The sequence below is a fragment of the Onychomys torridus genome, chromosome 1, assembly GCF_903995425.1.
Source record: "Onychomys torridus chromosome 1, mOncTor1.1, whole genome shotgun sequence".
NCBI classification, from domain to species: domain Eukaryota; kingdom Metazoa; phylum Chordata; class Mammalia; order Rodentia; family Cricetidae; genus Onychomys; species Onychomys torridus.
Window position 1 is genome coordinate 39,880,287 of NC_050443.1, and position 15,229 is coordinate 39,895,515.

The 15,229-nt window shown below is 43.7% G+C and overlaps 1 protein-coding gene across 3 annotated transcripts in view; it reads left to right on the top strand.

Annotated features, from left to right (window-relative positions):
* The window catches only part of Oca2 (OCA2 melanosomal transmembrane protein), a 291,349-nt gene that overhangs the window by 31,150 nt on the left and 244,970 nt on the right, over nucleotides 1-15,229 (top strand). For 2 of the 3 annotated variants that reach the window (XM_036194928.1, XM_036194947.1), the window contains exons 3-6: nucleotides 4,383-4,478; nucleotides 6,884-7,075; nucleotides 9,992-10,049; nucleotides 11,133-11,205. In XM_036194928.1, the coding sequence (XP_036050821.1) occupies nucleotides 4,383-4,478; nucleotides 6,884-7,075; nucleotides 9,992-10,049; nucleotides 11,133-11,205 (419 nt within the window). The remainder of the gene's footprint in view (nucleotides 1-4,382; nucleotides 4,479-6,883; nucleotides 7,076-9,991; nucleotides 10,050-11,132; nucleotides 11,206-15,229) is intronic. The other variant, XM_036194936.1, reaches the window with a different exon arrangement.

Sequence of the window (15,229 nt, forward strand, 5' to 3'; positions counted from 1 at the left end):
GTGTGTGCCACCACTGCCTGACCTCTATATCTAATCTAGTGGCTAGCTCTGTCCTCTGATCTTCAGGCAAGTTTACTAGGGTACACAATATATCACCACACTTAAATTTGAAGGTCAGCTTGAGATAGGAGCCTCTGATCATTCCAATTCTTACTAAGTGTGCATTTGCTTGATCATATGTATGGCATTTTCAATTTCCTGGTATACATGGCTGCTTTTGAATATCTTACTTTCCTAAGGAGGAAATACTCCTTGTGAAGGTTTAAATGGGGATGGGAGCAGAGAGACAGGGTAGAGAAGTGGAGAGTGAGTGGGATAACTTAAAGTAAGGATGTATGAAGAAGCCTTATGTAAATCTACTAGTTTATAAATGAGTAAAGATACTATATATAATAGTATATAAAATTCTAGTTTGAACCAAAGTACCCCATGTAGCAAGCTTTCTTTGGGCTGCCAACCAGCTCCAAAATAAAGACATGGAGACTTAATATTGGTTATGAATGTTTGGCCTTATCTTATGCTTGTCCCACTAGCTCTTATAACTTAATTTAACCTGTTTCTCTTTATCTACGTTTTGCCTCAGGGCTTTTTACCTTTCTTTCCTTCTGTATGTCCTACTTTCACTGCTTCCTTTGTGTCTGTCTGTCTTGCCCTGGGCATCTCCCTTTTTTCTCCCTCATTCTTGCTCTCACTTTCTCAAGCCTAGTTTCCTTCTCCTATTTAGTCTCCCTGCCTGCCAGCCCCGCCCGTACCTCTACTGCCTAGCTATTGACTGTTCAGCTTTTTATTAGACTAATTGGGTGCCTCAGGCAGGCAAAGCAACACATCTTTACATTGTTAAACAAATGCAGCATAAACAAATGTAACATACCTTTACATAGTTAAAGTAATATTCCACAATAACCCTGCATGAATAGGTGACAATGGTACTCTCAGAAGACATGGATTATTAAGTGAAAATCTCAGCGTTAGACACAGGGTATTTTCCTTCAAATTATTGTTCAGGGAGGCTATAGGAGGGACACAAAAATAACACAGGCTATTGACAGTGTTCTGGGTTGTCCAACAGAACTAGCTGATAAGATCCCATTGCTGAAGACACCACGTACTTTGAAGGCAGGTCATGGAGAAATCAACTTTGGCTGAACAGGAAACCATTTCCCTGCTTGCTGGCTTACATAGTGACAAAAGGTGCTGTGCAGAATTGCTGGGTGGTGGTGGTGGTGGTGGTGGTGGAGAAAAGGCATCCACAGCCTCAACTGACACTAGCCCTTGCCTGCTACAATACTGACCTTCCTTGAAAACTGTGCCCACCATTGCAATAGCGGCATGCCTATTATGGGAGCAACCAATTTCTTTCCAGATGGATTTGAGGCCTGTGTCACAGGAGAGATTGCATTCCTTGTACTCCAAACCTGCTCAAAAGCCCATGACTGGGGAGATCATAGGCCCTGGATGGAGGGAGTACCCATTGTTGTTATGCTAACTGGTTGTGTTAACAGCCTTCTAAATATTTATATTTACACCCTTAGGTCTGTGTTGCTCTCAACTTTGGTCAGAGAAGCTTCTTTTGACTGTGGATAGTGATTTATGCAGAGAATCATAACTGATTGAAGTACCAAGTATAAGTAGCTGTGAATGTTTAGCTGTGGATAAACTGTTTATATTAACTCATCCAATCCATGGCTCAGGGAACATTTGCGGGAGACTGGGTGGGATGAATATAAGAGCCAGATGGATGGGGAGGTGAACTGTGAGAAGTCACCTTCTTGATGTGACCTGGCTGCTACACAAATAAATCAACTCAGTGGCTGTGGTCACCTGCACAAGGCCTGGAAAATATCAAGCCAGTCAAAATTCCAGCATGGGTGGTGGAGGGAGGGACCCTTGAGGACCCACTTTGGTCCAAAATAGAAGCTAATTGGCAGTTGGTGGTTGCTGAGTGGATGGGATGAACAAAGCCAGAGTCATTGGATGCAGGAGGTTATTAATAACAAAACCAAGAAGAGGTCACAAAGATAGGAAAGAGAGGGAAGCTCCAGAGGAAGCTGGAGGGAGGCAGTGGTAGATGGATATAGTTCATGAATACATACAATTTCAAAGACTAAATAAAAATATTATTATTATTGTTATTATTATTATTATTTTGCCAGAGCTGAGTACTGAACCCAGGGCCTTGCACTTGCTAGGCAAGTGCCCTACCACTGAGCTAAATCCCCAACCCCTAAAAAATATTATTTAAAAAAAGACTTGGTAAAGGCAATAATACTGCAACCTTACACATTCTAGGCCACCCTGTCTTAAAAAAAAAAAGACTAAAAGGAAGTTTTTAAAATATTAACAGTAAGGATCTCTGAATCCTAAAATTATGTATAATTGTTTAACTTGTTATCATCTTTTACAGTCTCCAAGTTCCTCAGAGTAAGCATAGGCACGTGCACTTTTCACTTACTATATCTTCTTATTTACTGTGACAAAACAAGAGCATTTGTGCATGCATGTGTGTGTACACGTGTGTGTCTATATATATATCTGTGTGTACATGTGTGTGCATGTGTGTGCATATGTATGTATGCATATATCTGTGTATGTGTGTATGTGTGTGACTATGTGTGTGAATGTATGTGTACGTGTGTGTTTCTGTTCACACGATTGAGAAACTAGAGGCACAGAGTAGTTAAATTATTTGAACACGGTCCTTGCAACAATCAGCTTTCCCACAAGTACTCTGGAAACACGCAGGCAGCAACAGAGGGCAGCTGGATACTAACCGACACACTGGGGCACTTCTATAAGTGTAGCAGATGACCTTCTGGATCATTTATGGGGGGTGGGGGAGCCGACTCACCAAACCGGGGAAGCCAGTTTGAGCTGCAAAAGCATGCTAAGTGTTAAATGTCTCAGGCAGAATTCTTCTACTTTCTCTTCCTTTAGAAAACTTATTAATTTTTATGTGTATAGATGTTTTGCCTGATTATGTCTGTGCACCATGTGTGTGCCTGGTACCCTCGAAGGTCAAAAGAGGGTCTCCTGAGACTGGAATTACAGATGGCTGTGAGCTGCCATGTGGGTGTTGGGAATGAAATCTGGGTCCTCTGGAAGAACAGTCGTTGTTCTTAACCACTGAGCCATCTTTCCAGCCCCCATACTTTCCCTTTTTGGTGTCCTAAACCAAGAAATCTACCTAATGTTTCTATCCTAGTATTCTTTTGTCTTTAACAGCCTGTGAGCAGGGTTCTTAGGCACCTCTGTTCTCTATAGGAAATGGTGCAGGGCAAGCTCAGAACACACACACTTGTTCTAGGCAGACTGCTTTCTTGAGATATGGTAGGTGCTGTTAGACACAGGGGAAGAGCATGATTTTCCAGTTCTCCATAAGACAAGAGCCTTATGGTCCGTGTCTCAGGTAAATGCTTACATGAAATAAGGCAAACAGGATTATTTTTCTTAAGTCCTTCTTTGGTGTCATTTGTCCATTTATAACCTGAAAGAATTACTGTTATTTCTCTGGGTGAGAGTTTCATGGCCACAGCACCTGTGTATGATATGGGCTCCATAAGAGAAGGAAGGCACCAGTGTATAAGGCAATTAGGTAGGAAAATGGCTTCTTGTTTTTGTTTATTTGTTTGTTTGTTTTTTGTTTTTTGAGACAGGGTTTCTCTGTGTAGCTTTGTGCCTTTCCTAGAACTCACTCTGTAGACCAGGCTGGCCTCGAACTCACAGAGATCCACCTGCCTCTGCCTCCTGAGTGCTGGGATTAAAGGCGTGCGCCACCACCGCCTGGCAGAAAATGGCTTCTTTAACCTCTCATGAAAACTCCTGTAACTTCACTTGTGCATGCTGGTACATGGTGTAGGGTCTGGTTTGAGGGATGCCTTTATGGTGGCCCTTCCTCCACTGGACAGGCCAATATAGCAAATGGGCATCTTATCCAGGGCAAACTTTTGCTTTGTTTCAGCGGCGGCTAATATGCCGTGTGCTCTGAGAGCCATTCTGACTGTTTACCCTGACTTCTGATGGTAGCCACTAGGACATTTTCCAAGAGACTGTATCCTGATTTCAGGAGACAGACTTTTCTACTTAAGAAAGAGACCCACCGGATGTTAATGTTTCTATTGATAGAAAGTGCTGGGTCATCTGCTAAAGTGAGCCCCAAAGGATCAGTCCCCTGGCACATGGCATCTCTTATGAGAACTGCTTTGTACTTTTGATCTGTGTCGAGCTGGAAAGGAGAGTCCTCTAGCCATCCCTCCAAGTTCCAGCTTTCACTGCTTGTGGAGAACTTTGGCTACGCAGACCTCATTTGTGTCTGAACTGAGCACTCCATTCCAGCAAGCATCATTCTGCCTCAGTGATTCTGGATCCTTCCCTGTCTTTCCCAGGACTTATTCACCTTTGTCTCAGTTCAGCTCCAGCTCCAAAGACCTTTGCTTTAAGGAAGACACTCCTCTGCTTTGGAATTCTTCACAAAAGAAAAGGTGAGTTCCCCTCCCCTTTCCACTGAATTAATAACTTTCTGGAAAATGTCTGTGGTACTGAGTATGGTTTGTTTCACAGATGATGGAGAAGTCTCCTGAGATAAGAACTTTTACTTGGCATGTTTGATCTATGTTTGAGCCTCGAGAGTCCATTAGAGTAGATATTTGTGATTTGGGACTGTATTCTGTGGCTTGTGAATTTTCAAGTGGGTTTGGGCATAACCCTGGAATGATGACCTCCCACATGCATACACCCATGCATGCACACAATTCTGACAGGCTGTCCCATTGACCCGTAGGCTTAACCCTTCTCCACAGGAACTTGGCTTAATTCTCTTACTCCTTCCCTAAGAAATAGCGGAAAGCAAACATTCCACACATTTCTTTAGTTATTCCTCTTGAATTACTTGCTCAACTATTAAGAGCTGACACATTTCAAATGTGCAGTTCACTACAAAACCAAAGTATAAGCACTTGTTCTACGCACATGGTACACAGAGACAGGGCTTAGATGTCAGCTGACCTCATGCCGGAGCCAGAGCAAGCTGGAAGCCAAAACTCGAGGCAACTCTGCCTACAAGATGTTCTCCCTTTTTTTTCTTTGGCATGTAGTGATTGAAGATATTGGTGGTGGGCTTACCTGGCAATCAACCCTGTGAGCTCCAATAATGACCAGCCCGGCAAGATGCGCCAATTGGTGCAATTATGACACAAATTTTCTGGGGCACCAGCAGCTTTCTATTTAAGGCCTACTCCACAGGAGAGGTTCATATCTGATACTGTAAGCCTGGCCAAGACTCTGTGGCTGGGGTGGTCATACATATCCTCCTCTTGTTATTTTGCTAAAAACAGACACAGCATCTAACTGCCTTCAAAATACTTATCCTTAAACCCATAGATTAATGAAGCTTTCATCTGACATCAGAAGCCTCTTTTTCAAGCTTATTTTTAAAATTAATTCTTTGAGGATTTCATACAATATATTTTGATCATATTCACTTCCCTCCTCCCAACATTCCTCACATCCACACTCCCTTCCTTACCTACTCCATTTTGTGTATTCATTAAAAACAACAACAACAACCTATTGAGTCCAATTTGTGCTTCCCATACACTCTGGTGTGCCCATCTATAGAGCACAGGGAAATCAATCTGGTGATGACTGGAAGCTTCGTCCCTATGGCTAGCTCTCATAGTGCCTGAAGGTGTGATACCCACTGCTGGAGGAGAAACGACATCATCATCTCACTCAGCTGTGAACCCCGAGAACTACTACCACGACTGCTCTGGCAAGAAAAGCTAGTTGAAGCCCAGAGAATGAGTTGCTGTGGCGTGCTCAGCCACAAATGGGGATATGTATATGCCTCTCTCCTCCCAACATTCAGAGGACATTATAGAAGAGAGGGTAGAAGGAATCACGCCGGGGAGAACTGTTTCAAACCATCGTCTTCTGGATGGTACAGGACCATTGAGTGAACTCACAACAGTGTTGGCAGCCTGTCCAAGAGCCGCTCAAGATCAAGCCAGTCTGTCCCCACATGGGTGAGGGAGGGTCATGAAGGTACACCTCGAGCTGAGAACTATCCACAGCTGGTAGCTTCTGGGAGAGGCAGAGTCAGTTTTCTGAAGGGGTGTGGCCTCTCCCAGGTTTCCATGCTCAGTGGTTAGCTCTCTACCCATACACAACACACACACACACACACACACACACACACACACACACACACACACACACACACACAGCACTAATTGGAACCAGTGGGTCACAAAGGAAAGATGATAAGAAGTTGGGTTGGAAGGTTGAATGTGGAGAGTTCTGGGAGAATTTGGAGGGCTAAGTAGGGGGTAGATATGGTCAAAATACATTGAATACATGTGTGAAAACTCAAAGAACATGTAAATAAAGTAAAACATTTTTAAAAAGCTATTGGTGGTAGGGAAATCTTTTGTCTACTTTCCTGTTTTTTTTTTAAAACCACATTTCCTCTGTTACAATTTCAATATGACCAGTGGTTTATTATGAAAACATCAATTGCTTCGTAATTTTACAGAAAGACCCATGCCATTTCACATCATTGAGGACAATGGCACAGGGTTGGAGCGTGCCCCTCGCCTGCACTAACAGGGTAGTCACTCACCACATGTGACAGGGCAGCTTCAGCTCTCCAGTTATGTTGGCTCTTCCAAGCTTAATTAACCCAGTTGAAAACCTCTCTCATAGATATGCTCAAAGATTTGCCTCCTAGGTTATAATACTGACAATCTGTAGTAAGTAAGAACATCTTTTAAAGACCAGCACTGATTCCATCATATTTTGTACATCACAGCTGAGAAGAAATCCTGTTTTTTGAGGGAGATACTATTTCAGGAAATACAAACATCGTTTTTTTTTTTTTACTTTCCAGGTCACAGTTCATGCCTGTTCATCACCCAGAGTTCATAGCCACCACTGAAGATTCTTGGGAAAATGGTCTGACTGCCTGGGAGCAAAGATGCATGTTGGGCAAAGAGATTGTGGATATGCCTACACTGGCCTCCTCGGAGAAGGGGGATCTTGCAGGCAGTGTCCACCTCAGAGTTCAGGTCTCCAAACTAGGGTAGGTGGATGTGGAGAGACAGTTCTGGCTGTGGATAAGTGGCTGCACGTGGCTTTCTGTTTGTCCTGAGGCCTTGTCCATACTTCAGCCTTCCAAAAGTCTAGGGGTTAAAGGAGGATGAAGTTTACCTAGTTAGCCAGGCTACACTTTTTCTTCAACATTATCTACCCTTTCCCTAGGCCACAGGAGACGCATAAGTCAGCCCTGCAAAATCAGCAGGGTACTGACCAAGTCACAAGGATGCCTGATGAAAAATCCAAATGACCCACATGTCCTGTTCATTCATTTCTGCTTATGAGCCTGGCATCTTCTTGACAAACAGGATCACTGGTTTAGGGATCCCTGTGGTGTTTTGGAGTTTACTGTCTTGTGGAGTTCAGTGGGCATGGACGGAGGGATGTGTGTGGGAGTGCTAAGAGGGTCTCCTGGCCTCCTTTTAGCTTATCTGCCAGGCTTCCTTCCTCACATACATTTATCGGGAGAGAGTTCTTCTTAGGTCAAAGTGTTTGAAAGCCCATCTCCAAGGAAAGACCAAGGCTGGAGAGCTAAAGCCAGCAGTAGTGGCTGAATGACTGACAGGGCTGTGTGTGGCTATGCAGTTACCTGCTGTGACATGACATCCCTCCACTCCATTGCCTTCTATGGGCTTACACAAAGATGATGGGTGTATGCCCAAGATGAGTGTCACCAAACCATCCAGTATCGGTGTTGCATCACTACGTTTGTGGGTTAGTTTTTGTCTGAAGATACTGGAAAGGTTGATGAACTCAGTTTTAGGCCTCAGTGTTTTATCTCTGCTCATAGAAACCCACCTGCCAAGTCATGACTAAGTCACCCGATTGGTTCTCCCAACACTTGTGACAGTTAGCAGAGGGCTAGTGGCTGGGATCCTTTCACCTTGACCATGAACTATCTCTTTCTAACCTGTTGCTCCTGCACCCTGACTGCTCAAACCTCTCTTCTTAGGCATAACAGATGAGTGGCTTCTGGATCTGTTCTGAAATTATACAAATCATGAAATGATGTTTGGAGATCTGGTCACATGGGTCACTGAAGGTGGGAGTTAAACCCTGCCACTGTAACTGCCTTTCCCCATCTGGCTGTTCAGTTGTTTCAGAGGCTGGCATGGCATCAATGGTCTCATAGTGAGGTAATTTCCCATTCAGCGGTTTGATCTTCTGTGATTCAGGGGACAGTTGCTTCCAGCTGCTCTTTAGAACACAGCAACCCAGTGCCATAGGTTCACCTTTTGGTGATGACACATTCAGGAGATAGACGAAGAAAGAATGACTTATTACTTGGCAACAAGTAAGGAAGCCACTAGGTGGCTCTTGAAACAGTGTCCCAAGGAAACCAAGCAGGGGCCTTCATCAGTGAAACAGTGACAGTGTCATCAAGTAAGACTCATCTTCCAAATGTCTCTGAGCTGGAGGTTTTTCTTCGGCATGGCACTTTGTTATGGACAGCCCACCAGAGATGACCACTCAGACACAGTTTACAGCCAATTGAGAGTCTTTATTCTAGCCAACTGGGACCAAAGCAAGTATTGGAGGACCCAGGTGTGGCCTTGAGTGTCTAGAACATGAGACTTTTTGAAGGCAGAAACCAAGTCCTGGCATCTCACTCAGCAGCTTCATGGTGGTGGAAGGGTTTTGTGCAAGCAAGCAGTTTGACAGAAACTAAGATGAGCTGTTAGCTGCAGGGGGTTCTACACAAATGGGCTAAGGTAAGTTAGCTAGGGCATCCTGAACTTGGGCTCCTAGAATACAGCTGGGTAATTTTCCATGGGATTCTCCATCAAGGAGGTCAGATTCTAGTGAAATTTGAAATGACCTCAGCAAGAATACAAGATGGCGGAATCTCTGGATTGTCTTGAACTGTAATGACTTCAGCATCATGCTTCCTTAACATCCCTCACCTGTTCAACACATCAGTGGACAACGAACCTCTGGGAAGAGACTATAATAAAATGGTTTTGATTTTTTAGTTTGCTGTTGGAGCCCATTGAGGTTTTCTAGTGACTTTACCCAGCAGGACTGCATAAGAGGATGATTGGACCACGGGCCTGAGTACCAGGTGTTTGGAAGGGTCTACACTGGCTGTATCTAGCAAAGGGGAAGTCTTTTGCCCCTCCCCTTGGTGTTATTATAAAAAACCCTTTTGAATAAAGTTCTAGGGCAGTGGGTAAGGATCCAGGCCCACCCGAGGCTATTCTGTGTTTCTATCTGTTTTTCTCCCCTTTGTGTTTCTGTCTAAGTCTTTTATCCCTCACTCCTCAAGAGTCCCTGGGGTAAGTAAATGTGGGTGCTAGTCTCCCACAGTTTGCTTTTGCTCACCTAACATGCCTCTGTGGGAGTGTCTGCTTCCTTATAAATTTCTCAGAAAGAAAGACCTTATCTGTAACCAAAAGCAACTTTCGAGGCATGTGTAGTCATCTGAATGGGTAGCAGCTTCCTGCAAGCATATATTACCCTGGAAGTGCCTGTGGAATAGCTAACTACAAGTCTAGATAGCTCTGGGCATGAACAGCAAAGATGTTTGCAAGAAATCTTTTATTCTGAATTGTCAGCTCTGCTGTATGTCAGTTATGTAAAAAAAAAAAATAAAAAAAAAATTACACCTAGGACACCTCAATTATACTTCATACTTTAAAAAACAAAAGGTATTTAGATTCCCACTTAAGTAGGTGCTGTTGAAATGATATTTGGAAATGTGAAATGATTATTTGTCAAATTCATTAAGTCTAAGAGAATGTAAAATAAAATTTCACCATTTTAAAATTTCCAGAATGATTTTCTAACACATAGGGAACTTACCAAGTGAACAAAACACTACCAAGCTGTCTCATCATCGTAGACTTCTTGCAGAACAGAAGCTGCTACGTGCATGGCTCAGGACCCCTCTTGTCTCTTGCAGGTGCTGTGTGCGGTGGATGAAGGTCACAGGCTTGTTTGTTTTTGTGGTGGTGTGCTCTGTGAGTACCAACATCACCCAGAACTTCTACTGGATCCATCTGGGTACTAGGAGCCTTCCTGGGTGGACACAGCCCTTGTGAGCTTTGGGATGGTTGGCTGAAAGACCTGAGGCCTGGGACCTCCTGTTAGCACTGACTGCCTGAGTTTTTAACTTCTTTGAAGAAGATGCTGAGTATGCATGGACGTGGCAGGCTGAGGGTGGTGGGGGAAGCCTGCCCTTAGCAGCACTGGTTGGGCTTCCGTGTATAGCCTGGGTCTGTTTCTCTTTAGCATGGAGTCAGTAAAAATGGTACAACTCATTCCTTCTGCCTGGATTGGGTACAGTCAGCTCCTAAGATCTGTGAGGAAGGGGCTCAATGGTCCAGGATCCCGTAACCCACACCATGAAATAGAAACAACTGTCTGGAAACCTCATTGTTTAATTATGTTTTGGCTTCTAATATTCCCCTGCATTTCTACTCACACAATTGTGTGGTGCTGAAGCCTTCGCTGAGCAGAGATTGAGGGGTTGTTACAGTGTCAAAGAAGGGGTCAGAGTTCACCAGCTTCTCCCTGGGCCCCAAAGACAACTTGAACTCAGCTTTTTTATTTGGGAAATGGATTTTTTTTTTAAACTAATAGACACATCTAAAAGAATTTGAGAAATTGCTTTGAACTTCTGTAATATAGCATCTTATCATTAATTTCTTTAATCAGTTTAATTTAATTAATAATGTTCTTTGCGATTTCCACAAACATGTTAACAATGGTCACCTAGGTACATTCCTTTGTTCTCCTAAATGAGAAAATTTCTCATATACACATTTGACAGTTTAATTTGCAGCTTGAGTATTTAGGAGCTGTCGAAACAAAAAATTGAAAGTGTGAAGCCTTAACTGAAAAACATCAATAATCAAGGCTCATTGTAGCTAACACAGGATGATGAATAAAAATATTTTTATGTTCTAATGAATGCTATTAGGGCAAGCTGGTGAGATTTGCATGCATAAATCACACTTCTGTTTTTAACAGTAATCAAAATTATATAAATCCTATGGTTTTCATGTTAAAACTATATAATTAAATATTTTTAATGGTTACAGATTTTATTTAGCCTGTATCCAGATCAAGGGAAGTTCTGGCAGCTGCTGGCTGTGTCACCGCTGGAAAACTACTGTATCCAAAGTATGCATGGGGTAGCAGTTTCAGCGATGGGTAACTGCAGAGTCATTCAGAAACTGTGACACCTGTCCCAGAGAGCTGAGCACAGAGGGTCAGAGTCAGTGTTCCTGCTACGTACTGTTTCTTAAGGATGGACCTGGTGGGCAGGGGATCCAGGCTTCTCAAAGGGCTGGTGTCCTGTGTCCCTCTACCACCATTCTCCTAGAACTTCAGTACAAGTGACTCCCATTGTCTTGTCTTCAAGTTCTGGGTCTTACCTCTGACTGGATCTTCTGCTCAATTGCTGTTTTTTTGTTTTAACATAATATTTTTATTGGTCATTTGAGAGTTTCACATCATGAACCCTGATCACACTCACTTCCCAGTCCTCCCAGGTCTGACTCCCACTACTCTTGTGACTTCCTCTACACACACACACACACACACACACACACACACACACACAAAGAAGAAAAACAAAACAAAAACCAAGTCCAATTTGTGTTGCCCATATACTTACTGGAGCATGGTCAAACTCCCAGTAGCCAGCCAGCCCCTTAAAGAAAATGTAGGCCTTCCCCACCCCTATCCGCACTGGAAGTCATCTATTGTGGAGAGCTATACTTCAGCATCCTTATCACAATTTTTAAGAGTTCTCTTCGATGGCTTTCTGTCTAAGCTGTTACTTTTTGGGGGTGGGGGTGGGGGTGGAATGGGGTGGGGGGGAGTAGGAGTTGCCACAGAAGCCTTTATGTCCCTCTTTCTCAACTGTGAGGCTGCCGGCCGTCATCCATACTGCAGCAAAGTGGCCTCCAGTCTCAGCTGCTGTTTTTTTCTCTTCATTTTCTCTTGCCTTGGAATCTTCTGTGGAAAACCATCATCAGGATAGTTGGATATTGAGCTCCATAGTTTTTAAGGGTAGAGACAGACAACACCTTAACCTCTGTACTACTTGGAGGGTTGATGTAAACCTAGTCAGAAGTCAGCTGGTCTAGGGAGTGTTGGAAGCCTGGAGTCTATGTGTATCATCTGACTTGAACATGGCCCTGTTAAGGACTCCAGTGCCTTAGACCCATGGGAACTGTGTGCAGATATTGAGTGCGTGCAAAAACTAGCAACTACAGCTGCCTCTTCTCTTATTGCTACAACCTAAGACTCCTCCCCGTCGTGCTGAGTTTCTGGGTTGTAGAGTTGGTGCCCTCTGTCCTAGTGAGCATAGCCCACCTGATCCTAGCTTTTCTGTATGTGTGTCTGTTCTTTCTTCATCCTGATTTGCTCCGGTCAGGTTTCCGGTCATAGTGCCTTGCGCCTAACTGTGAGGAACTTGCCTAGTCAGACAATGGCATGCCCCTGAGAGAAGCTTACCGATAAAGGGGAAGAAAGGATGAGAGTGGGGCATAATTCCTAGTGCTGGGAGTAAAACACGGGACAAGCAGATCTAGACATGTTGGTGCTGTGGGGGATGCTGAGATCCTGTGGAGGAAGATAAGGTAGTGCATCTTCATCAGTTTTTAGGTTATGTTCAGGACATGTGCTCTCGGTCCCCTGAGGAAGGGATAGGTTTGCTGCTTGGGAGGAAACAGGATGGCTGAGGCATTGGGCACATGGTGGAGGGACCCCAGTGTGTTCCCATTTTAGATTATGGAATCTTACACATGATTCCATAGATCTGCAGCTGTTTCCTCACAGGAGGGCAGGCTCTGTAGAAGTGGATCCTGGGGAATCCAGTCCCATAGGCCTTGCTTCTCTTGCTGTGAAGGGGCTGGCCACCAATACATTAATTATCCTTAGTAAATGTACCAACATGTTAACAAAGCCACCGTAAAGGTGCAGAGAGCCTTGCTGAATAAACGGGAAAAACTTCGTTAACTGAGATTCACCAGGGCCTAGAAGAATGATATCCAAGCTCATTGCAGGGGTGGAGTCCTTACATGTCTTTTTAATTTTGTTACTTAAAATTTTTTTTTTTTTTGGTACTGACAGCACATACTTTTGTTACTGTGGCTCTGTAGTATAGTTTGAGTTCCGGTTTTGCAATATCTCCAGTATTGCTCTTTCTGCTCAGTGTGATTTTGGGAGCTTGGGGTCTTCTGTGTCTCATATGAAATTTGAGGGTTTTTTTTAATTTTTATTTTTTCCTAATTCTATGAAGAAGAATATTATCATTGGGTTTGATGGGCATTGCATGTATCTGAAGATTGCTTTTAGTAATACAGTCATTTTTCACATTAATTTGCCAGTCCATGAGCACAGATCTTTTAGGATCTTCTTTAATTTTTTTTTTTTTTTAAAGCACCTTTAAGTTTTCATGACGAAGGTTTTTCACTTTCTTGGTTAGGTTTATTCTCAGGCATTTAAAAACGCTATTCTAAATGAGATTTTTTTTTTAAAAACATGGGTTTGTTTCTCTGAAAATTCTCATTTGAAAAGAACTAAGCTGAATTCTGGTATTTATTATACTTACACTTTATAAAATTGGGTCATTTTTCTGCTTGTCATTGGTACAGTTTATTTTTCAAGTCCCAGTGAAAGAGTCTCTCTTGTTTCCCCGACTTTCACTCTGACATCTGACTGAGCCTTTGCTCACATCTTTGTATTTTCTTCACCATGAGAAATGGGTGCTTGAGTTCCAGTTGAGGAAGTATTTCCCTGTGAGATTACTGAGGATCTAGGATTTTGGCAGACCCTGATATCTCTCTCTCTCTCTCTGTCTCTCTGTCTCTGTCTCTGTCTCTGTCTCTCTCCCCCTCCCTCTCCCCCTTCCTCCCTCCCTCTCCTCCCTCTCTCCCATTTCCTTGGTTGAAAAAAAAAATCCAAGACTTTCCCCTGCTGTTTCCTGGCTTCTTTTGCCCCTGCCTTCCCTCCTCAAAGCACTGACTTCCTCTTGGCCCCCAGGACTTGGATGCTGCTCTCTCTACCACTGGATGACGTTGCAGCTGAAACACCTCTAGGGACCTGCAGAGTTGCTGGGTCATGTCTCCAGAGACTCACAGAGGAAGGAGATGTGTCAGCAAGCAGATGATGGGACTTAGTGCTGTGGTGGGACACGGTGAGGACCAACAGCAAAATCCTCCTCACATAGGCAACCTACATAATCAGAGCAGTTTAGGAGGAGAATAGATACCACCAGGCAAATCCCCCCCACCCTCCTACCATGATGTACCCCCTTCATTCAAAGCTCTTGATTGACAGTCATGTGTGCTAGTCTCAACCAAGAGGTCCGCAGCCTGTCTTGCCCAGTGGTCCATGTTTTCTGGGCAACATTTCCTATTTTCTGGGTTGGCTTGCACATTTGGATGAAGGAAAAGATAGAAGGGGATGGGCGAGATGGGGGCAGCCAGGCAAGAGGGCAGGGGTGCTGGGGGATTTAGGACAATTATTACTTTGTGGGAGGCTGACTCCAGTTTCATATGGGTTCCTCAGAACAAGTCCACTGTCACCACAGATTTCCTATGGCTCCTCCCTCAAGACACGAGGCTCTAAATGCACAGTGAGGGTTTGTGAAAGCTGCCAGCCTGTGGTCCTCTTGGGCTTTGCCCCAGGGCAGAGGTAGGGGCCAGCTTGGGATTTGTGTACTGCATTGGGTACTGCAGAAGGTATACTCAGATGTTCTACAGAGTGGAGTTCTGCTAGAATTGAAGAAGGGGCTGAAACAGCAGATTAATTTCTTGCAGAAAATCACTCCAAGTTCCCAGAGATAAAGGGGAAAAAAAATCTCTTTAGTGAGTAGTTGGCTGTAGCCCTTCAAGGTTTAAGGACTCTTCACCCTGAACACAAATCTTCCATAACTTACACAGGTCTGAGCTATCACCTTGCATTCTTACATACAAGTTGCTTTTAGGCTCTTGTCTCCAAGTTACAGTTAAATCAATTATCCTTTTTTAACAGAGGCAAAAACTATAGGTTCTAGTCATTTTGAACAAATGGGGGATTTACAGAGCAAAGATATTGTAGGGATAGCTGTTAACCAGGGCCATCCAGCTTGCTGGGCAGAATTATGTTCTTCCTGATAAGGGCACAGGGCTCTTTATTGAGCTCA